Below are 22,985 nucleotides of genomic sequence, written 5' to 3'. Positions count from 1 at the left end.
GGGAGCTCCCGAGCCAGGCCCCGCCCCTTCGGTTCCACGTGGTCGGCGGCGGGGCTGGTGTGGCTTAGCTGCAGATCTGCGTGAGCTGGGGGTACCGGGATGGCGGGGGCCCCGTCCGGAGGTGAGTTGCTTCAGGGCGGGCCGACGGGGTGCAGAAGGCTGGCTGGCGGGAGGAGAAAGGGGCGCCGGGAGCGTCTGGACGGGAAAAGGGACATCCCCGGAAACAGGACCTGCGAAAAGCATGCTCCGTGGAAGGCGGGGGTGGGGCCCTGCAGGGAGTTCGGCCGGAGAGAGGATATCTTGGGAGGGCTACCAGTGTAGAAAAGAGTCCCCCAGGATTTGGATCAGTGGAGATAAGGGGTCTCCGTGGAACCGGCCGTTGGAGAGACCGGGTGAGGGCCTTTGGGGTGCTCAAGAGGTTGGAACCAGTGCGATAGGCGCCCTGGAGGATTGGACTGGTAGGAAAGTGTCAGTAGACCCCTGTTTTACGTTCTTCAGGTGCTGCTCGGTTCTCTTGTCCCCCCAACTTTACCGCGACGTCCCGATCCTCAGAGTCCACTCGTTTCTCCTTGGAGGCGCTGACGGGCCCAGATACGGAACTGTGGCTTATCCAGGCCCCTGTAGACTTCGCCCCAGACTGGTGAGTGGTCCCAGCCACCTCCCTGGAATACTTGCCACCCTAGTGGATGGACTTGGGGGAAATTTAGAGGGCCTTGTCCTAAGGAACCTAGAAATGCAGCTTCTCAGCTCCTTTCCCCTGTGCCACCAGAACAATCTGACCAGGCTTCTGCCCTCCCCTTTCTCCTTTCAGCCTCAATGGGCGGCTGGTGCCTCTCTCTGGCTCCCAGATGGTGAAGGGTAAGGTGGCAGGCAAGCGGCACCGCTATCGGGTCCTCAGCAGCGGCAGCCCCCAAGCTGGAGAAGCAACCCTGCTGGCCCCCTCAGCAGAGGCAGAAGGCGGACTCACCTGTGCCCCAGCCCCCAAGGGCAGCCTAAGGATCTTAGAGGGTCCCCAAGAATCCTTATCAGGGATCCCGCTGCAGCCCATTCCCACAAGCCCCCCACCACAGATCCCTCCCGGCCTGAGGCCTCGGTTCTGTGCCTTTGGAGGCAGCCCACCAGTCACAGGGCCTGGGTCAGCCTTGGCACTGAGGTCGCCGGCCTCAGGGAAGAGGAAAAAGAAGAGGCATGTGTCCGAGGCCTCCATTCCTCATGAGGCAGTGAATGGGCACGGGACCCTGGAGGTGGACACAGCTTTGGGGTCCTCAGAGATGGATGTGGGGAAGAAGAAGAAAAAGCAGCATCTCAATGAACTGGAGGCGATGAAGCCAGAGCCCGTGGCTGAGGTGTTGGAACCTCTGGGAGTGCTGTTCCCATCCACCAAGAAGAAGAAAAAGAAGCTTAAAGAGACAGAAATGGGGGTGCTGGAGCCAGAAGAAAAGACTGTGGAGCTGGAACTCATGGTTAAAACTGAGCCTCTGCAAGAGACAGTCCTATCCCCCACCAAGAAGAGGAAGAGACACAAGGGGACAGAAGGGATGGAGGCTGGGGAGGGGAGAGCTGAGTTTCCGCTACAGGTGAAGGAGGAGCCACAGGAGGAAGCCATCCCACTGCTGTCCTCGAAGAAGAAGAAGAAAGGAAAGGGGTGCAGAGTGCTGGTGGAGCCAGGGACTGAGGCTGTGGAGCCAGAGACGAGAACTCTGGAGCCTGAGCTGCCATGTGGTGAGGTTGAGCCACAGGCCGAGGCAGCTCTGGCATCCACCAAAAAGAGGAAGAAAAAGGAAAAATGGCAAAACCCGATGATGGAGCCAAAGACAGAGGTGGTGGAGCCCCAGGAAGAGGTGATGGTGCCTGCACTGCCAGGCGACCTTGAGCCTCAGGCAGCTCTAGCATCCCCCAAGAAGAAGAAGAAAGAAAGAGGGCACAGAGTGACAGAGCCAGGGACTGAGGCGACTGACCCACAAGGTGAGATGACGGAGCCTGAGGCCGGGGCAGATCCAGCGTCCGCCAAGAAGAGGAAGAAGTGGGGCCAGGAAAGTGGGGTGCCAGAGACGGCATCCCAGGAGGAGATGCCAGAGCTGCCACTGAATCCAGAGTCTGGGGAGGTGGCTCCCACGAGACGGGAGAAGAAGAGAAAGAAGAAGCTGCAGCAGGATCCTGCATAGTCTCCTCCAGGGAAACGGACAACAGCTAAGAAAAGCTGAGGTGGCCACCTGAGCCGGCAGAGACGAGAGCAGAGAAGAACCCCTTCCGGTGGTTGCAGCAGCACACAGCAGGAGCCTGGCCGGGAAGATGCTTTATTATTACACAGAGGGCCTCCTTGGCAGCTGAGGTCACCGGGGCACTTTCAAGAAGGGCTCATGGAGGACATCAAACAGCCTGCGGGCCTGGGTGGGAGAGAAAGAAAGGAGCCAGTCATTAAATGAGCCATTTGTTCGGTGCATCCAGAGTGGGCTTTGGTTCTTTTTCTCCCAGGCTGGCTGTGTGAGGTTGGGCTGGTCCCCACCCGCTCTGGGCCTCAGTTTCCCCATCTATAGGAGAGGTACTGTGGGACTTCTGAAACCTTAGAACTTTAGGATCTGCGTCCTGCCTATTTGGGGCCCCCTCCTGCCCCTGACCCCTGAGCCCATTCCCAGATCTCTTACCTTCTGGGGCCCCAGGCCCGGGCACAAGGCCAGATCTTCCCTCGATGCGGCTATGAGCTGTTCCAGAGACTGAGGAAGGTGGGAGTGAAGGGTCAGGGGAGGTGAGCATAAAACGCTACCCTGCCCCAGTTGATCAGGGATCTAAGATATTCCTGGAAGGAGGTGAGGGCCTGTGGGAGGGCAGGGAAGGCAGGAAGCGGGGGTAGGGGGGGACAGGGAAACAGTAGTGGGCTTCCTCGAAAAGGCACAGGGGTAGAAATGCCTGTACGGACACAGGAATCCTTCCTTACCCCAAAAGTGGTCAGGAGGGTCTGACTGTCGGTTTTGTTGACTGACTTCACAGTGGTCAGACATTCAGTCACCTGGAAGCGGAGGAGGAGGCAGAAGTGTGTTGGGAGAAGAAAGAGCAGGACTGAGCCCATGAAGGCAGTGCTGTTACTACTGTGTCCCCAGACTGCCTTGCATGCAGGAGGTGCTCAATAAATGCCTTTTTTTTTTTTTTTTTTTTTTTTACTGAGGTCATCTTAGAGTGATCCCCAAATAGCTGAAAGGGTGTCGGTCATGCGATGAGAAGATAAATGCCACTTGTTTATCTTCGGTTCTGCCCAGGGGAAGACTAGCTCTGAAGTTGGAGCTGTGTTCAAACCGGGCCCCACTGCTTGCTCCCTGTGAGGTCCTGGCACAGGAATTCATCTCTAGGCCTCCATTTCCAGGCTGAAGGGAGTCCTCGCAGTACCCACCTCAGGGGTGGCTGCAGGCATCCACCATTACTCTATCACTAGAGGCCCAGTGCATGACATCCGTGCACTGGTTGGGGCGGGGGAGGCGGCGGTGTCCCTCAGCCTGGCCTGTGCCCTTTTGCGGCCCGGAGCCCTAGCCGAGGTGGCCACCGCAGCTGTGCTCACCAGCTGTGAGGCCGGCTTCTGGCTGAGCGGCACTCCCCCGTGGGGGCGCACTGACCACCAGGGGGCAGCTTCTGCATTGAGCATCTGCCCCCTGGTGGTCAGTGCGCATCATGGCAACCGGTAGTTACGCTGTTCAGTTGATTTGCATATTAGCCTTTTATTATATAGGACTGGAGGCCAGATTCAATCATTCGTTCCGTGGATAGTCCCTGAGTACCCATTGAAAGCTGGGTGGTTGGGGACACAGCAGGGACTAAGACAGCCCGGTTCTGCCCTCCGGGGGCTCCCAGTACAGTGTGGGAGACAAATTAGTTCCAGACAGTGGTGACTCAGATGGGATGGGATGGGGGGTCTGGTGCGGGGACCTGACCTGGCCTGGGGATCAGGGAGGGCTTCCTGGAGAAGGGAGCAACAGAGCTCATATGTGAAAGATGGGCTACTTAGAGAAGCTGGTAGGCGTGGGAGAAGGGGCAGGAAATGCGAGGGCAGGGGACGGGCAGGGCCTGGTAGAGCATGACAAGAAAGCCAGGCTTTCCCTAAGGGCACTGGGGAGCCACAGGACGGTTTTGAGCTGGGGAGGGCAGCATCAGGTTTGTGCTTAGAAAGACCCCGTTAGCTGCTGTTCGGGTGGGAGAGGGGAGGAGAGGCATGACTGGCGATCGGAAATGAAGCTCAAAACCCAGCAAGGTGCTGGGGGAGGGCCGGGCAGGGGGTGACGTGGCCTCACCCGGGAGACGAAGTCCTGCTCCAGCTTCTCCATCAGGAGGTCTGCTGGCTTCTGCTCGTAGGCCTTGTAGGTCTCCAGGTACCGCCCGGCCTCCTCGGGGCTAGGGTGAGAGGACATTCGGGTCAGCCAGGTGAGGAGGGGTCATGTTTTAGATTCATTTCACTATGGTAGCAGTAACTTCTGATGCTAAAAATGTCAAACTCTTATAGAAAAATGAACAGCCCTATCCAGTTTGGCTCAGTGGATAGAGGGTTGGCCTGCGGACTAAAGGGTCCCAGGTTCGATTCTGGTCAAGGGCACATGCCCGGGTTGCGGGCTCCATCACCAGTAGGGGGCGTGCAGGAGGCAGCCAACCAATGATTCTCTCATCACTGATGTTTCTATCGCTCTCTCCCTCTTCTTTCCTCTCTGAAAGCAATAAAAGTATATTTTTAAAAAAAGAAAAGTGAACATTCTCAGCCTCCTCTACATGCCCCTGGGTATTTTTTTCTGGGTAAAGACCAGAGCTTGGGACACTGACCAGTTGGGTTCAGGGCTCACTTCCCACGTGAGTGACCCTGAGCCAGTGGTTTTAATCTCTCTGGGCCTCAGTTTCCTCATCTGTCAAGTGGGCTAGTGGCAGAACTGTGACGGTTAAATGAGTCACCACTCTGTCAAGGCCTGGCATGGAAGCCTGTTTAAGAACTGTCAGCTATTCTGGAAGGGACGCCAGTGCCCGGACCCTTTGCTCCGCGTTTGAGAGAGCAGAACCAGAACTACTGTTTATTTTCCCAACCACAGGGAGACAACCTCATGAGCATTCAGCTTCCTACCACCAACGAAAGCAGCTTCTGAAAGTTCCTATAAAGCCCACCTTCTCCTTGGCTGGGCAGTTAGTTGGTTAGATTATCTTCCTGATACAAAGGTTGTGGGTTCAATCCTCAATCAGGGCACATATAAGAAGTAACCAGCCCTAGCCGGTTTGGCTCAGTGGATAGAGTGTCAGCCTGCAGACTGAAGGGTCCCGGGTTCGATTCCGGTCAAGGGCACATTCCCAGGTTGTGGGCTCGATCCTCAATCAGGGCACATATAAGAAGTAACCAATGCGTAAATAAGTGAAACAACAAATCGATGTTTCTTTCTCTCTCTCCCCCCGCTTCCTCTTCCTCTCTAAAATCAATCAATCAATACATTAAAAAAAATAAAGCCCACCTTCAAAAGAAAACCTCAGCCTGGCCGGCATGGCTCAGTGGTTGAGTCATAGATCTACAAACCGGGAGGTCACGGTTCAATTCCCGGTCAGGGCACATGCCCAGGCTGCGGGCTCTATCCCCAGTGGGGGCATGCAGGAGGCAGCTGATCAATGATTCTCTCATCACTGATGTTTCTCTCTCTCTCCCATCTCAATAAAAATATGTATATAAAAAAAGAAAAGCTCAGAGTGCTGACTGCTGAATCCTTTATAGCAATAAACATGATTTAAAAATCACAATTTTGACATTAGGCCCAGTTTCTTTGACATGTAATTAACTATTTCAAACAGTGGAAACAGCTAAATCATAAAAAGGGTCTATATGTGCTGGCCTTTTTCCTCTGGAAATTGAGACTAATGAACTGAGTCAAAGTAAATAAAGTATTTGTCTTGCATTTTCTTAGCCTTCAAAATCCAGCTAGCAAAAAATGTTTGTTGATTAAAAGTTGATTGTATTTTTTATGACCTTCTTTAAAGAAACATTCATTTTTCTAATTCTATTGTTTTCCATAAAATGGGCTTGCAGCTTTTCTCCCTATACAGCAGGTATTATTATTATTTTTTAAAAATATTTTATTGATTTTTTACAGAGAGGAAGGGAGAGGTAGAGTTAGAAACATCAATAGGAGAGAAACATCGATCAGCTGCCTCCTGCACACCTACTGGGGATGTGCCCACAACCAAGGTACATGCCCTTGACTGGAATTGAACCTGGGACCTTTCAGTCCGCAGGCTGACACTCTATCCACTGAGCCAAACCGGTTAGGGCTATTATTTTTTTTTTAACTTTATTTTTTATTTTTATTTTTTTTGTACAATGATTTTTTTTTATTGATTGATAGAGATTTATTGTTCCACTTATTGATGCATTTATTGGTTGATTCTAGTATGTGCCCTGGCCGGTATTATTATTATTGTAATGACATTTGTTCAGGACATACAGGTTAGCACACTGGATCCAGTTCTATAACTTGCTTTCATTTTTGCATTCTACAATATAACCAGGACATCTTTCCACATCAGAAGACAGAGCTCAATCTCATTGATTAAATGGCTGCAAAATATCCCATGAGGGGCCTAGCTGTGTGCCAGTTACTGGCCCAAGCCCATTACAGTCAGAAGCTTCTGGACTGCCCTGAGAGATCCTGTCGGGGCTGAGTCCCTTGCCTAAGTTACACGGCTGGCGAGGAGGAGACGGCTCCCTCAGTGGGCGGGTCTCACCCGCCAGGCTCTACACTCTGCTACTTCCCAATGGAGTGATTTTTATACTTGCTTTTGTTTTAATATACATCTAATACATAAATACATTTTTTTTCCAAAATACTCAAACAGTATAGAGGTACATACCCGGAGGGAAGGCACAGAGTTACAAATATCCTTTGGCCTAAAAAACCCATTCCCGGGATTCAGGACAGAAGTAGTAGTGTTTGTGGTAACAGCAAAAGACAGAGACCACCCCAGTGTCTACCAATAGGGGGTTGACCTGTTCCATCTACACAAGGGAGTAGTTTAACAGCTGGAAAAGAATGTGGATCCAGACAATGAGATATTATTCAGTGATTAAAAACAAGTTACTGCCCTAACCGGTTGCTCAGTGGTTAGAGTGTCAACCTGCAGACTGAAGGATCCCTGGTTCAATTCCAGTCAAAGGCACATACCTCGGCTGCAGGCTTGGTCCCTGGCACCAGTCAGGGAGCGTGCGGGAGGCAACCAATCGATGTGTCTCTTTCACACTGATGTTTCTCTCTGTTTCTCCCCCTCCCTTCCATTCTCTAAAAAAAAAAAAAAAATCAATGGAGCCCTAGCTGGTTTGGCTCAGTGGAGAGAGCATCGACCTGCAGACTCAAGAGTCCCAGGTTCAATTCCAATCAAGGGCACATTCCCGGGTTGCGGGCTCCATCCCCAGTGGGGGGCGTGCAGGAGGCAGCCAATCAATGATTCTCTTTCATCATTGATGTTTCTATCTTTCTCTCCCTCTCCCTTTCTCTCAGAAATCAATAAAAATATATTTAAAAAATAATAATAAATTTAAAAATCAATAGAAAAAATATCCTCGGGTGAGGATTAGTAACAAAAACAAAAAAAGTGAGTTACCAAGTCATGAAAAGACATGGAGGAACCGTCAGAGCTCAGTGGAAGGAGCCAAGCTGAAGAGGCTGTGAGATAATACAAAATCTAGGCTGGTGGCTGCCCTCGGTCCCTGGCACAGAGCTGCTGAGACCCTGTAAGTTCGTAAGTGGTAAGAGCACCGGAGCATCTTCTGTTCTGATGAGGTGGCTCTCGGTGGGCTCCTGGATGGGGCCGGTCACCAGAAAGTGCAAGCCATGATTAGAAACTTGGAAGTTTCTGCCCCACCCCAACCCCAACCCCACCCTCCAGGGACCAGAGGGGCTGGAAGGGAGTTAATCATTGATCGTGCCGACGTGAGGGAGCTGCCGTACTCTCTCAGAAGTACGGGGTTCACAGAGCGTCCAGGCTGGTGAACACATCCACCCCAGCGTGACTCACTCCCTCTCCACTGGGACAGACAGTCCTGCACGGGGATCCTCCCAGACCTCGCCCTCAGTATCTCCTCACCTGGCTGTTCATCTATATCCTTTAGTAACTGGTAAACAGCCCTGGCTGGTGTCTCAGCTGTTGGAGCGTCATCCTGTGCACCAAAGGCTGCGGGCTCCATTCCTACTCAGGCCTTGGTTTCGGCCCGATCCCCAGTTGGGGTGCGCAGCCGGCGCCTGGAGTGTGTGTGGGATCTGCTGTCTCCAGATAGATAGCGTCAGGATTGAGTTAAATTGTAGGAAACCCAGCCGGTATCGCAGAGGATTGCCTGGTGTGGGGAAAACCCCCGCACATTTAGTGGCCCGAAGTGGAGTGTTTGGTGAGTAGTGAAGGAGACACAGGATAAAGACCCGCAGTGAGGAAGAAGGGGTTCTCCCTGCACGAGAGGGCCCTGGGCTTTCCCCATTTCAGCGGTTTACTGTACGATTCCAGCAGGACATTCTGGAAAAGGCAAAACTATGGAGACAGTACAAAGAGCAGTGGTTGTCCGGGCGTAGGGGAGGGAGGGATGACCAGGGAGAGCACAGGGACTTTTAGGACAATGAAACTATTCTGTAAGCTTCTGCCCCACCCCATCCGACAGAGACAGAGAGGGGCTGGAAATGGAGTTAGTCATTGGATGCAGGAATGTTGGACACATGTCATACCTCTGTCAAGACCTACAGAATGTACAACACAATTGTAACAAATGTATCGCACTAATTAATACAAGATGTAAACACTAGGAGAAACTGTATGTGGGAACTCTATACTTTTTTTTTCCTAATTGACTTTAGAGAAGTGGAAGGAGCCCGGCTGGTGTGGCTTAGTGGTTGCACGTCAACCTATGAACCAGAGGTCACGGTTCGATTCCCCATCAGGGCATATGCCTGGGTTTCAGGCTCGGTCCCCAGTGGGCGTCGTGCAGGAGGCAGCCGATCAATGATTCTCTCTCATCGTTGATATTTCTCTCTCTCTCTCCCTCTCCCTTACTCTCTGAAATCAATAAAAAAAAAAAAAATTTTTTTTAAGAGAGAGATGAAGGGAGAGAGAAACATCAACTGGTTGCCTACTGCATGCACCCCAACCGGGAATGGAACCTGCAACCTGGGCACGTGCCCCGACTGTGATGGAACCCACCACCCTTTGGTGCACGGGACGACGCTCCAACCAACCGAGCCACACCGGCCAGGGCAGCACTCTACTTTCTGATCAATTTGTCTATAAACTTAAAACTGCTCTTAAATAATAATGTGTATGAATTTTTTAAAAATGTGGATACTATATTGGACTACTGCATGGCTATGAAACAAAGAACGAGGCTGCTCCCTACACGGACATGAAAAAGACCTCCAGATAATGACAACGTAAGGCACAGAGCATCTACAGACAGTGCCTGGCGCACTTTTGACTGATGGCTTTTCGACTTTACAACGCGCAGAAGTGATGCACACTCAGCAGAAACCCGCCAGGCTAAGCCACGACGTTCTGCAGGGTAGGTGTAGTGACTGCATTTCACCTTATGGCATTTTCAACTTCCAGTGGGTTATTGGGCTGTAACCCCATCGTGAGCCAAGGAGCATCTGTACGTAGTATGCTTACGTCTGTCTAAGAAAGGAAGGAAACTAAGATGTTTTCGCACATGCTGCTTGTGTTTTACAGAAACACTGAAAGGGAACCAAGAAACCAACAACAGTGGGAGGGGAAGTGGAGTAGGAGGGAAGGGGTAGAGGAGATACTTCTCTGTATATATTGCTGATTGTGTGTGTGTGTGTGTACACATATACTGAGTGGCCAGATTATTATGCGTTCAGAGGTGATAATAATCTGGCCACTCAGTATATATATGTGTATATATATGATTCTCTCTCATCGTTGATATTTCTATCTCTCTCTATATATATATAGTGTATATATAGTATATGCAGTCTATAAATATACCCTTTTTATATCACTTCTGAATTTTGAACTACATGTTACAGCCTGTGTCATTGTGGATTTGCACACACAAGCAGGGATCATCAGCAAGTAGAAATTCCAAGTGCAGAAATTTGTGTGTTTATTTTCTGGTTTTTAAAAATTATTATTACTATTAAATTTACTGGGGTGACATTGGTTAATAAAATTATATAGGTTTCAAGTGCACAGTTATGTCATACATCATCTGTATATTGCATTGTATGTTCACCACCCAAAGTCTAATCTCCTTCTGTCACCATGTATTTGATCTCCTTTACCCATTACTACCTCCATGTTTTTTTTGTTTGTTTGTTTGTTTTTTAATATATTTTATTGGTTTATTACAGAGAGGAAGGGAGAGGGATAGAGAGTTAGAAACATCGATGAGAGAGAAACATCGATCAGCTGCCTCCTGCACACCCGCTACTGGGGATGTGCCCGCAACCAAGGTACATGCCCTTGACTGGAATCGAACCTGGGACCCTTCAGTCTGCAGGCCGATGCTCTATCCACTGAGCCAAACCAGTCAGGGCGCTACTACCTCCATGTTTTGATAGCCAATCACATCTCCTGCCAACCGAATATGCAGGTGCCCATTTCATACTATCCGTCTTGATGTTTTCACCGAATTAATGGGTGAAAAATGGCACCTCATTTTTCACATTTTACTTTTTTCCTGATAAGCTATAATATGGTTGATTAATTTTCTAGGTGTTTTTGGCTACCTGTATTAGACTTTTTAGAAATTGGGTCACCTTTTTCTTATTGACTGGCCCCAGTGTTCTTTTTTTTTTTTTTTTTTTAATATAATTAGCTACATTTTCTTTCTTTTTTTTTTTTTTTAAATATATTTTATTGATTTTTTACAGAGAGGAAGGAAGAGTGATAGACAGTCAGAAACATCGATGAGAGAGAAACATCGACCAGCCGCCTCCTGCACACCTCCTACTGGGGATGTGCCACATGCCCCTGACCGGAACCGCACCTGGGACCCCCCAGTCCGCAGGCCGACGCTCTATCCACTGAGCCAAACCGGTCCTGGCTAGGGTGTTCTTTATAAACAATAATGAATATGTTTAAATATATTAATATGAATATAAACATTTAGCCCTGGCTGGTGGGGCTCAGTTGATTGTAGTTTCATCCCATACACCAGAAGGTGGCAGGTTCAATTCCAGGTCAGGGCACATACCCAGGTTTTGGGTTTGATCCCCCATTGGGACATGTGTAGGAGGCAACCAATAGATGTTTCTCTCTCACATCAATATTTCTCTCTCTCTCCCTCCCTTCCTCTAAGATTAATTTATTATTATTTTTTAAATCCTCACCCAAGGATTTTTTTTTTTAAGACAGTGGAAGGGAGAGGGAGAGACAGAGAGAAACACTGATGTGAGAGAAATACATCAATTGGTTGCTTCCCACATGCCCCCTAACCAAGGTCGGGAGCCTGCAACCGAGGAACATGCCCTTGACCGGAATCGAATCCAGGACCCTTCAGTCCGCAGGCTGACACTCTATCCACTGAGCCAAACTGGCTAGGGCTCTAAGATTAATTTTTAAAATAAATAAAATAGAAAGTTGGCTATGGCTTTGAAATATTAAAAAAACAACATTTAGGATTTAAAAAAAACAACAACATAAAAATCAATGGAAGAAATGTCCTCAGATAAGGATTAACAACAAAAATTTAAATATATTTTACCATCCTATCCTATATAATAAAAGGGTAATAGGCAAATTGACCCTAACGGCGGAACAACCAGAACGACCGCTCAACCAGTCACTATGAGATGCACTGACCACCTCTCGGTCCCTTCCCCCGGCCAGCAGGCTCCCATCGCCCGATGGCAAATGGGGAACCGGGGGTGGTTGTCAGCAGGGGATGGGGCTGGCTGCCGGCAGCCAAGGAAGATGGCCCTGATCGCAGGCCAGGCCTAGGGACCGTACCTGTACACGAATTTTGTGCGCCAGGCCTCTAGTATAAATGTAATTTGCATGACCATGTATAAATTAGGGTTCTTAAATCTTTTATATACACACCAAGTCTTTTTTCTTAAGTTTGTCATTCGCCTTTTTGTTGTTGTTGTTAACCTTCACCCGAGGGTATTTCTTCCACTGTTTTTTTAGAAAGAGTGGAAGGGAGAGAGACAGAGAAACATTGATGTGAGAGAGACACATTGATTGGCTGCCTCCTGCACGCCCCTGACTGGGGCCAGGGATCAAGCATGTAACCGAGGTATATGCCTTTGACCAGAATTGAACGAAGACCCTTCAGTCCTCTGGCAGATGCTCTAACCACTGAGCAAACAGGCTACAGTTGTCATTTGCCTTTTAACTTTGTTTACAGTATCTCTTAACATTCGAAAGTTTCCAATTATGATTTTCTCAAATCAGCCAATCGTTTCCTTTATGGATTTAGGGGTTTATGTCTTGCTTTGGAAGACTTTTCATATCCCAAGATTATAAAAAATATTCTCCCATTAAATTTCTTATAACACTTTTTTGTAAAAAAAATTTTTTTGGTTAATTCTCACCCGAGGATATTTTCCATTGATTTTTATTCCCATTGATTTTTAGAGAGAGTAGAAGAGAGGGAGAGGGAGAGGGAGAGGGAGAGGGAGAGGGAGAGGGAGAGGGAGAGGGAGAGGGAGAGGAAGAGAGAGAGGGAGAGGGAGAGGGAGAGGGAGAGGGAGAGGGAGAGGGAGAGAAACATGGATCAGTTGCCTTCCTTATGTGCCCCAACTGAGGACTGAAACCACAACCCAGGTATGTGCCCTGACCAGGAATGGAACCAGCAGTCTTTTGGTGCTCAGGACAATGTTCAACCAACTGACCATTCTAGCTGGGCTATTGTACTTTTCTTTTTTTCCAAAATATATTTTTATTGATTTCAGAGAGGAAGGGAGAGGGAGAGAGAGATAGAAACATCAATGAGAGAGAATCATTGATTGGCTGACTCCTGCATATCCCCTACTGGGGGGATCAAGCCCACAACCTGGGAATGTGCCCTTGATGAATCAAACCCTTTAAACTTTTAAAAAAATCACTTGTCACTGCCCTGGCCGGTTTGGCTCAGTGGATAGTGTCAGCCTGCGGACTGAAGGGTCCTGGGTTCGTCTGGTCAAGGGCACATGCCCAAGTTGAGGGCTTGATCCTCAGTGGGGGGCATGCAGGAGGCAGCCGATCCATGATCCTCTCTATGTTTCTCTCTTGCCCTTCCTCTCTGAAATCAATAAAAAAATATTTTTAAAAAATGCTATATAATGAAGAGGTAATATGCAAATTAACCCTCACGCCCTCACAAGATGGCTGCCTACAACCAGGCCGGCAGGGGGGTTAGTGAGGGATGACCGAACTACTGAACAAGCAGGCTGCGTGGGGCGACCAGGCCAGCAGGGGGGTTAGTGAGGGACGACCAAACGATTGGACAGCAGGCTGTGTGGGGCGAACAGGCTGGCAGGGGGGGCAGTGAGGGGCGACTAGGCCAGCGGGGGGGTGCAGTTGGGGGTGACCAGGCTGGCAGAAGGGAGCAGTTGGGGGGGACCAGGCCGGCAGTGGGGACAGTTAGGGGCAACCAGGCAGGCAGGCGGGTGAGTGATTAGGAGCCAGAGGTCCAGGATTGTGAGAGGGATGTCCGACTGCTGGTTTAGGCCTGATCCCCGGGATTGGGCCTAAACTGGCAGTCGTACATCCCCCGAGGGGTCCCAGATTGGAGAGGGTGCAGGCTGGGCTGAGGGAACCCCCTGCCCGTGCACGAATTTCATGCACCGGGCCTCTAGTAATAAGATAAAAATAAAAATCACTTGTCAGAATTTACGTTTTGTTTATGGTGTGAGAGAGGGGTTCTTTTTTCTTTTTTTTTTTCCAATTGGAGAACCAATCTATGGTCTTTAGAGAGCCAGAAGTGCAATTAATTGTTCAGCTAGATTTTATGTCTAATTCGTAAGTGACTAGTATGGTCCCGGGAATTTGATCTATGTTACCTGCCTTTGTGCCTACATCCCTACAAGGAAGACATTAGGACCCTATTTTACAGATGAAGACATTGAGGCCAGAGAGAGGCAGAACTCACAGAGAGTTCATGGAGGAGAAGGGAAGGGCTGAGAAGGTTGGGGGAGAGGAATGACTCTTGGGATAGAGCCTGACCTGGGCGGGAGCCTCGATCTCACCTCCAGGCAAGGACCAGGGTGCAGTCTGCCAGGATGCACATCTTAGCCAGCTCCTTGAGGGCCTGCTGAGGATCTTTCTGGGTAGAGAAGAACATCAGAATGAGAGATCTGGGAGAAAGCAAGGCATTATAGTCTTGAAAACACAGTGGCTTAGGATGCCAGGAACCTTCCATTCAATTGACACTCCCTAAGCTCCTACTGGGTGCCTGGCCTGTGCTGGGCAGTACCAGGACCCAGCAGTGACCGAGACAGCCCTGGTTCTATCCTCCTGGAGCTCACAGTCTGAAGAAGGAACAGACCCATCCTCAGACAGTGAGGACCCAGAGTGGCCAGAGCTGAAGGGGCTGGGGGTGGAGAATCCAGAGGAGCATATGACCTGGGTGAGTGTTCAGGGAGAGCTTCCGAGAGGAGAAGACATCTGAGCTGAGGCCTCACGGAGGATGAAGAGGAGTAAAGGCAGCTCAGGAGAGCAGAAAAGGGAATCCTAAACATAGGGAAGAGCATGGGCACGGATGGGAGAAAAAGAGGGCTTGAGCAATGGCAACCACTCAATATGGGATGGAGGATGGGAAACTAAGTTGTTTTTTTTTTTTAATTGATTTGAGAGAGAGAGAGGAAGGGGAAAAGAGGGAGGGGAGAAACACCGATGTGTTGTTCCGCTTTTTCATGCATTCATCGGTTGATTCTTGTATGTGTCCTGACCGGGGATCAGACCTGCAACCTTGACTATTGGGACAACACTCTAACCAACTGAGCCGCCTGGCCAGGGCAAAAGAAGGGTTTTCACACGGAAGCTCAGGCATGAGCCCAGAGAGCGGGGCGAGGGTCGGGACACAGAGAGCCTCCTGGGCCATGGAGAGCACTGGGAAGCCATCTAGTGTGTTTTTGGTTGTTGTCATTCCTCCCCCAAAGGTATTTTTCCCATTGGTTTTTGAGAGAGAGTGGAAAGGAGGTAGGGAGGGGGAGAGAGACAGAGAGAGGGAAACACTGATGTGAGAGAGACACATTGATTGGTTGCCTGACTGGGACCAGGATCGAACCTTCAACCCAGATACGTACCCTTGACCAGAAATCAAACCCTTCAGTGCTTGGGCCAACGATCTAACCACTGAGCAACAATGGCCAGGGCCCATTTAGGGGTTTTAACACCAGACCTGTGCGTTAGGAAGACCCCTCTGGCGGCTATAAGGATGAGAGGGGTCAAGGCTGGAGGCCATGAGACAAAGGGAGAGGCTGGGGCAGGGACCCAGGCATGAGAGGGGGCCTAAATCGGGCCAGGCTGTGAGGATGAAGATAAAACAGATTCAAGTAAGACTTAGGGGGCAGAGTGCTGGGACTAGTTAAAGCTGGTTGGGGAAGGAGATGGGCCATTTTATCCTCCCACCTCCTTGCCAACACAGGGTGTCACTGTCAGATGTGAAAGACGGGTCCTCCCTGAGGCTTCACCTTGCATTCCTCCTCGGAAGGGGTTCAACAGTCGCCTTGGCGACCAGGAGGCCCAAGGCTCCCCGCTGCACAGGCGGCGACAGAGGCCGGAGGGGGGGACCCTGCTTACCACATCCACCTGCACCAGCAGCACCCGCAGGGCGAAGCTCTTCCCCAGGCTCTGCAGCCGCTCGTGGATGTAGTCAGGGTGGAGGCTGTGGTAGCGGAGGCTGGGAGAGGGGAGAGGAAGGAGTGAGAGGTCTCGTGGCCCCGAGTTCCAGGGAGCCCTTCTCATTCTAACACGCAGGGAGCGTGGGCAGCCTGGCCAGGAGCTGAGGCTCCGAGACGGTAAGTGGCCTCCCCCTTGCAGGAGGGGCACAGAGGGGTTGGCAGCAGGGGCTGCCTGGCTCAGGCTCCCTGCAAGGTCGGCCCCGGGGTCTTCACTGAGGAGGGGAGACTGGCTTCAGGCAGAGGAGACCAGTGCCCTGAAGAGCAAGATCGGGACACGGCACAGCTGGTCTTGGGAAGCAGGGGCCACCCCAGGACTCTGGCTGGTGGGAGTGGGGGGGCTTCTCCACCTGGGAGCCAGGGGACATCTCTGCCCAGGAGCCGCCCGCTCTCACACCTGCAGGGAGCCAGGAACTTAGAAATTCCACTTCCCCTCTGCCTCTGTCTGGAGAGGGGCTCCGGGTTCAACGGGGGCGGAGGTCAGGGAAATCCTGGCTCTTGTCAGCTTCAGTCCTGGATGTTGGAGCCACTCAGTCTGGGGCATGAGTGACCCGGCCCCCACGCCGCTCAGACACAGGAGTCTGGGCCCAAAGCTCTTGTCACTCCGGGCACCCCCAGGCCCGGCCCCTTCCTCGCACCCTAAGCCCAGAGCCCACAGGGCCATGCCTGGCGGTCTCCTGGGGAAGAGCCTAGAACACCCGCACACACCCTCCCGTGCCCTCCTGGAGGTGGGGAGCCCCCAGAGCTCACCTGAGGAAGAGGGCACAGGTGCTCTGACCCAGCACGTAGTCAGGAACCACGTCGCCAAATTCCCAGGGCACGTTGTGCACAAACTTCAGCACGGGGTTGCCCCTCTGGGGAGGGAGGAAGAGCAGAAGCCATTAACAGGGATGACCCTGGAGCCACAGCCACCCCAGGGCCCCCACCGCCCACCTCTCTTAGCACCTCTCCACCCTTCTCCTGCCCAGCGCCTGGGTCTTACAACTTCTCTCTCCTCCTCTGCCCGGCCAGTTCGGCTCAGTGGTTAAGCATTGAACCATGAACCAGGAGGCCACGGTTAGATTCCCTGATGCCCATGAGGAAGGGAGAGGGAGAGATAGAGACATCAATGATGAGAGAGAATCACTGATCAGCTGCCTCCTGCACGCCCCACATTGGGGATCCCGGGCATGTGCCCTGACCGGAACTGAACCGTGACTTCCTGGTTCATAGGGCAATGCTCAACCACGGAGCCATGCTGGCCAGGCAGGCTCTCCTCCCGCTGAGCCAAACATGTCCTTGGCACTCTAGCTCTGACCTAGGCGCCTCTCCTTGAGCCCCAGGCTTGAACTGAAGGGTCCCTGGATCTGTCTCTAACTCCCCGAGTCCAATCTGGGTGTCCTGTGGCCCACCAGACACTTCCACTGGACGCCCACCTCCCTGTGTCCAAACTGCCCTCAGCATCTGCCCTCACACCTCCTCCTCCTCCCAGCTCTAAAGCCCGCTGTGGCTCCCCAGTGCCTTCAGGAGGAGTCTCACGTGGCTCCTCCACACATCAGGCTCCCAAAGCCGGAGTCTGCTCAGCAGGCTCCTCTCACGTTCTACCCTGAACTTACCCTGTAGCCTAAAACTGCAATTCTCTGAGGAAGTCAAGCTCTAATCCATCCAGTAAGTATGTAATGAGCACCAACCGTGTATCTAAGTGCTGGGGACATAGCAGTGACCCAGACAGACAAAATCCCTACTCTCGTGCGGGACACAGACATTAAACTGATCTCGGGGATGAACGTGTAATTGCCAAGTGAGGTGGGACTGGGTTCTAAGAGGGTGGGACCTGCTCTCACGGTGGGTGTGGGTTGATCAGAGCAGCTGGGGTGGGAAGGGTCTGCAGGGGTCCGCAGTCACACAGGCCCTGGGCCATCTGACTGGAGGCACCTGGGAGCCATGGAAAGGTTCTGAGCAAGGGCGGGGCGGGATCGTATTTTAATTTTTAAAGGATATGACCAAAAGCAAACGGACAGACAATGACAGGTGGGGAGAATATGGTGAAATTGGGACATTCACACATTACTGGTGGGAATGTAAAACGATGCAACTTTTCAGAAAATAGTCTGGGAGTTCCTGAAAAAGTTAAACATGGAGTGACCATGTGACCCAGCAAATCCACGCCCAGATCAATACCCAAGAGAACGGAAAACATTCATCTGCACAAAACTTCACAGCATCTTTATAATAACAAAAACGTACAAATAACCCAGTGGATTGTCCACCAATGGATGAATGGAGAAACAAGATGTGGCAAATCCATAGAATGGAATACTACTCGGCAATGAAAAGGAAGGAATGAACCTTCAACAAGCTCAGTGAAAGAAGCCAGTCATCAGTTGATGGGTGTTGGAGTTCTACCCACCTTTTGGCTATTGTGAATAATGCCGCTATGAACATTTGTGTGCGAGATTTTGGTGGATGAACATTTTCATTACCCTCGGATATGTACCTAGAAGTGGACTTGCTGGGTCACATGCTAACTTTATTATTAAATATTTAAGGAACGGCCAGACCATTCTCCGTGGCTGAACCATTTACATTCCTACCAGCAGCGTCTGAGGGTCCCAGTTCCTTCGCAGCCTCACAGCACTTGTTACTGCCTGTGCTTTTCAGTCCAGCCATTCTAGTAGGTGTGGGTGGAATCTCACTGTGTTTATTTTTTAAAATATGTATTTATTGATTTCAAAGAGGAAGGGAGAGGGAGAGAGAGATAGAAACATCAATAATTAGAGAGAATCATGGGTTGGCTGCCTCCTGCACACCTGGGCATATGCCCTGACCGGGAATCAAACCACTGAGCCACGCCGGCCTGGCACTCATTGTAGTTTTGATATGCACTTCCCTGATGGCTAATGATATTGAGCATCTTTTCATATCTTTTTTTTTTTTTAATTGTTGACAGTTTTACAGATGTCCCCCAATTCCTCCCAGCCCCTGCCCCACCCCATCTTTTCACATTCTGGAGTCCTATTATTGTCTTTGTATAAAAAACACCAGCTCCATCAATTGTAGAGACTTTATGTTTCCTTTCTATCACTCTATCCCCAGAGCCTAGAACAGCATCTGGCAACCTCTGTATGTATTTGTAGACTATAAGTGGATGAACCCCCATTTTATTTTATTTATTTATTTTAAAATATATTTTATTGATTTTACAGAGAGGAAGGAAGAGGGATAGAGAGAAACATCGATCAGCTTCCTCCTGCACGCCCTCTACTGGGGATCAAGCCTGCCACCAAGGAACATGCCCTTGACCAGAATCGAATCCGGGACCCTTCAATCTGTGGGCTGACGCTCTATCCACTGAGCCATACCAGTGGTTAGGGTGTGAACCCCCATTTTAAAGGCACAGATGGGTTAAGCCACTTGCCCAAGATCACACAACTACTATGTAGCACAGCAGGATTTGAATTCGGGTCTGTGTTCAATAAATAGTTTTTGAATAAAGAAGCAAAACTGGGGTTAGGAAATGTAGCTGCACTAACACAATCACACCCCCAACAAGAACAGTCAGCCTGTTGTGGATGGAATGTGTGTGTCCCACCAAAACTGAAACCCTAACCCTCAATGTAATGGGATTAGGAGGTGATTAGGTCATGTGGGTGGAGCCCTCATGAAGGGGATTAGTGCCCTTATAAAAGAGACCACAGAGCTCCCTCACCCCTTCCTTCACCGTGAGGACACAGTGGGAAGAGAGCCCTCTATGAACCTCTCCAGACACCAATTCTGCACATGCCTTGATCTTGAACTTCCCAGCCTCCAAAACTGTGAGAAATAATCCCAAAACGTTTGTCTAAGCCACCCAGTCTATGGTATTTTTGTTATAGCAAAATAAGACATGTGGGGCAGCATCAATCTATACACAGTAGTTGAATGAATGAATGAATGAATGAACTGTGCTGCTGAGAGGACAATGGCCAGAACTTAGACCTCCTTCCACTGCATACCAGAAATTCATTCTTATGAATATTTTTCCCACCAAAACTTAAAGCCCCACTTCTCCATTTTCCTCCTCACCTGCCGGGGGCTCACAATGATGCTGTTGGATTTTGCCCCTGGTTTGGGAGCCTGGTTGGGGATCTCTCCTGCCTGGGGTTCTGGCCCGGTGGGGGGTGCGGCTCCAGCCCCTCCTGCAGGTCCCAAGATAGCATACTCAGCGTAGGTCTGAGGGGCTGCCTGGGCTGAGGTCTCCGTGGTGGGATGGCTCCCAGTGGATCTGAATAAGGGCTTAACCTATGGGGAGAGATGGTGGGAGGGATCAAAATCAGAATCTCTCTACTTCTCCCAACTTCGCAGCCTCTACCTTGGTCCCAGTCACCATCTTCTCTCCCTTGGACCACTGTCATCACCTCCTCACCAGTTCCCTGCCCAACCCTCACCATCCCCCACACTGTCATATCATGTCCCTCCTCTGCCCATAGCCTGCCTCAGAGTAAAAGCCAAAGCTATCACCATAGCTCACTCTACTTGCTTTCTCTACTCAGCCCTATTGGCCTTCTTGCTGCCCTCAAACTTATCAGGCTCTCTCTGACCTCAGAGCCTTTGCACTGGCAGTTCCCTCTCCCCACAGATGTCACATAGCTCACTATCACTTATTCACGTCTCTGCCAAGACGTCACCTCCTCCAAGAGGCAGTCCTTTGACTGTCCTACCTAAGGCCGAACCTCTCCTCCATCACATCCTATATCCTTAGTCTACTTTCTCTTTCTTTTTTTTAAAATATGTTTTTATTGATTTCAGAGAGGAAGGGAGAGGGAAAAGGGGGAATGGAAACATAATGATGACAGAGAATCATTGATCAGCTACCTCCTGCACGCCCCCCGCCACCGACCCCATACTGGGGATCAAGCCCACGACCTGAGCATGTGCCCTGACCTAAATAGAGCTGATGTCCTGGTTCATAGGTCGAAGCTCAACCACTGAGCCACATTGGCTGAGCGCACTTTCTTTTCTTCATAACACATTAGCAGCAGCCAGTACTCAGCACCAGCCAACTGCTTTCCTGTGAGGAGATCTCCATGTTGCCAGTCCTTCGATTTACCACGGAGCAGACCAAGAGATGTCAAAAGTGCCAGCTTTTTTTAAAATTGCAAAACCTTCCAATTCTTAAATGTCAGCAAGAAATCCAGGCCTTGCAGGGTGCTGGCCACATAAAACACATCCCGCGGCCACTGCCTTAGGCCTCTCTTAGAACCACCATGACATTTTACAGATAGAGAAACTGAGATGGAAGGCAAAGGACTCCAACATTTCCTAACCCACACTGTAGCCCCACTGGTCCTTTCCGTCCCCCTCCCTCCACAACCCTCCCAGCCTCCCAGCGGGGGCCCCGCCCCCATCTCTCTGTCCTACCCCAGCAGAAGGGACCTCATCCTCGTCTAGGGGTATGAGGAATTTCTTCTTGGTGGGCGGCTCAGCCGGCTGCCGCACTCCCCCTTGGTCCATCCCAAGGCTCTTCTGGGGCCTGTAAATGAAGACAGGGCGGCGGGAGCGAGTGAGACATCAGCGCCTGCATTTCCATTCCCCCAGCAGGAACCCCCACTCACAGCCATCTCCCCCTTCCTCCCCCGCCAAAAAAAAATCCCAGGCCTCCATTGCAAACACCCAGCGCCCCAGGTTCTCCAAAGCCCCGTCAGGAGGGAACCTCCACCTGCGGCTCGCCCCGCCCCACAAGGCCCCTACGTTCCATTCGTCCCTCCCTCACCGTACCCCGCCTTTCCAGGGCCCGCTCGGCCGCTGTCCCCACCTTCCGTCCGCCCCGCCCCAGGGATCGCACCTGGATGCCCGCCCCTCCCTCCCGCTTGTCCATCTCTGACACCGCAACTACGGATTGGCTTCAGCGGTTGCCAATCGCCACCAGCAGCCTCCAGCCCTCTTCCCCTCCACCTGTCTCCCCACTGCCCTTCTCGCCCCAGCCCCCGCAGTCTCAGTGCTAGGAGGACTCACCTCCTCGCCCCGAGCCTCTGGGAAAAGACCGGCGCGGCCAGAGCGTCCCCAGGCTCGCTGCACTTCCGGCCTCTCTAGCCCTCGAGCCCAGAGCGCGGTCCCGCTCAGCTTTCTATGGTCGTGGAGGACTGTGGAGGTTAGGGCTGGAGAGAGATGTCGGTCTTCGGGCCTGAGCGTCCCTGGTTGCAAATCAGTTCAATTGCAAAGCCCTGATTGAGCGCCTCTTGAGTGCTGGGGCTCCCGACAGGGTTCACTGAGCGGGAGGTGGTGGGAGATCAAACTAGATCCCTTCTGTCTGTACAGCCTTGGGTTTAAATGCCAACTCTGCCATTGACTTGGCCTCAGTTTCCCCATCCATTCTTTAATTCCTCACACATTCCCCAAGCACCTACCCCCTCGGTTCTGGCCCTGAGCCGGGCAGCGCTGGTGACACACCGATGACTAACCATAGCCCCGCGCCTGGAGCTCGTAGTCCAGTGGGAAGGACAGACCTGGGGTTCCAAACCGTGAAAGACTCAGAGAGGGCAGGGCTGGGGCCGGAGACCCCAGCGGGCCGAGGCAGGGGGTGCGTGGGTGTGCGTGGCTGGGTGTGTGACGGAGGAACCTAACCCAGCCTGGGGGTCAGAAAAGGCTTCCTGGAGGAAGGGACATCGGAGCAGACCTGGTTGATGAGCTACAGATTAGTCATTTCCTGAAAGGATAGTACCACGCTGTTCTAACTTGCAACTCTCTGATTACTAAGGAGAGAGAACATGTTTTCGTGAGTTTATTGGCTTTATGTATTTTGTCTGTTATGGATTGCTTGCTCATATCCTTTGCCCACTTTTTAAATGGGGTTTTATGCCTTTTTTATTACTATTAATTTGTAGGAGTACTTTATGGTTTCCGATTCTCTTAGTCAGTTACGTATCTTCCAAATATTTCCTTCTAGTTAGTAATTGGTATTTTAATTTTGTTTATTTTTGTCACTCATAAGTTCTTAGTGTTTATTCATAGCTGTTTACCAATCTATACCATCCTGACCTTTGCTTTTGGTGTATTGTTTAAGAGGCCTGCCATACCCCAAGGTCATAAATATATTCTATCGTTTCTTTTAAGACTTTTCCTAGTTTTGCTTTTCTCTTTAACCTACAGGAGACTTATTAGAAAATGCGTTAAGGCAGAATTTATAATGGCTGTAGCACTCTG

General features: G+C 50.9%; 2 protein-coding genes across 7 annotated transcripts; one reads left to right on the top strand and one right to left on the bottom strand.

Moving 5' to 3' along the window:
* Positions 1-25: 25 nt before the first annotated feature.
* Positions 26-2,181, top strand: POLR1G (RNA polymerase I subunit G). Its single transcript, XM_080643871.1, has 3 exons — positions 26-121; positions 499-640; positions 812-2,181. Exons 1-3 carry the CDS (start codon positions 100-102, stop codon positions 2,163-2,165), a joined length of 1,518 nt encoding a protein of 505 aa, XP_080499997.1. The 5' UTR covers positions 26-99; the 3' UTR covers positions 2,166-2,181.
* A 102-nt stretch (positions 2,182-2,283) lies between these two features.
* ERCC1 (ERCC excision repair 1, endonuclease non-catalytic subunit) lies at positions 2,284-22,413 on the bottom strand. Of its 6 annotated transcripts, none has more exons than XM_080643872.1 (10): positions 21,798-22,413; positions 21,204-21,315; positions 19,869-20,084; positions 16,575-16,678; positions 15,727-15,826; positions 14,172-14,248; positions 4,278-4,377; positions 2,936-3,007; positions 2,646-2,714; positions 2,284-2,387 (listed from the first exon to the last, which is right to left on the bottom strand). In XM_080643872.1, the coding sequence occupies exons 2-10, from the start codon at positions 21,294-21,296 to the stop codon at positions 2,334-2,336; spliced, it is 885 nt and encodes a 294-aa protein (XP_080499998.1). In that variant the 5' UTR covers positions 21,297-21,315; positions 21,798-22,413; the 3' UTR covers positions 2,284-2,333. The 6 variants fall into 6 exon arrangements, with proteins under 6 accessions (XP_080499998.1, XP_080500001.1, XP_080500002.1 ...); XM_080643875.1 differs by lacking the exon at positions 21,798-22,413 and adding an exon at positions 21,628-21,785; XM_080643876.1 differs by lacking the exon at positions 21,798-22,413 and adding an exon at positions 21,598-21,627.
* Positions 22,414-22,985: the final 572 nt, after the last annotated feature.

Source organism: Plecotus auritus (genome assembly GCF_963455305.1).
Source record: "Plecotus auritus genome assembly, chromosome: 10".
In the NCBI taxonomy this organism is placed as follows: Eukaryota; Metazoa; Chordata; class Mammalia; order Chiroptera; family Vespertilionidae; genus Plecotus; species Plecotus auritus.
This window is presented reverse-complemented; position numbering and strand designations above follow the sequence as displayed.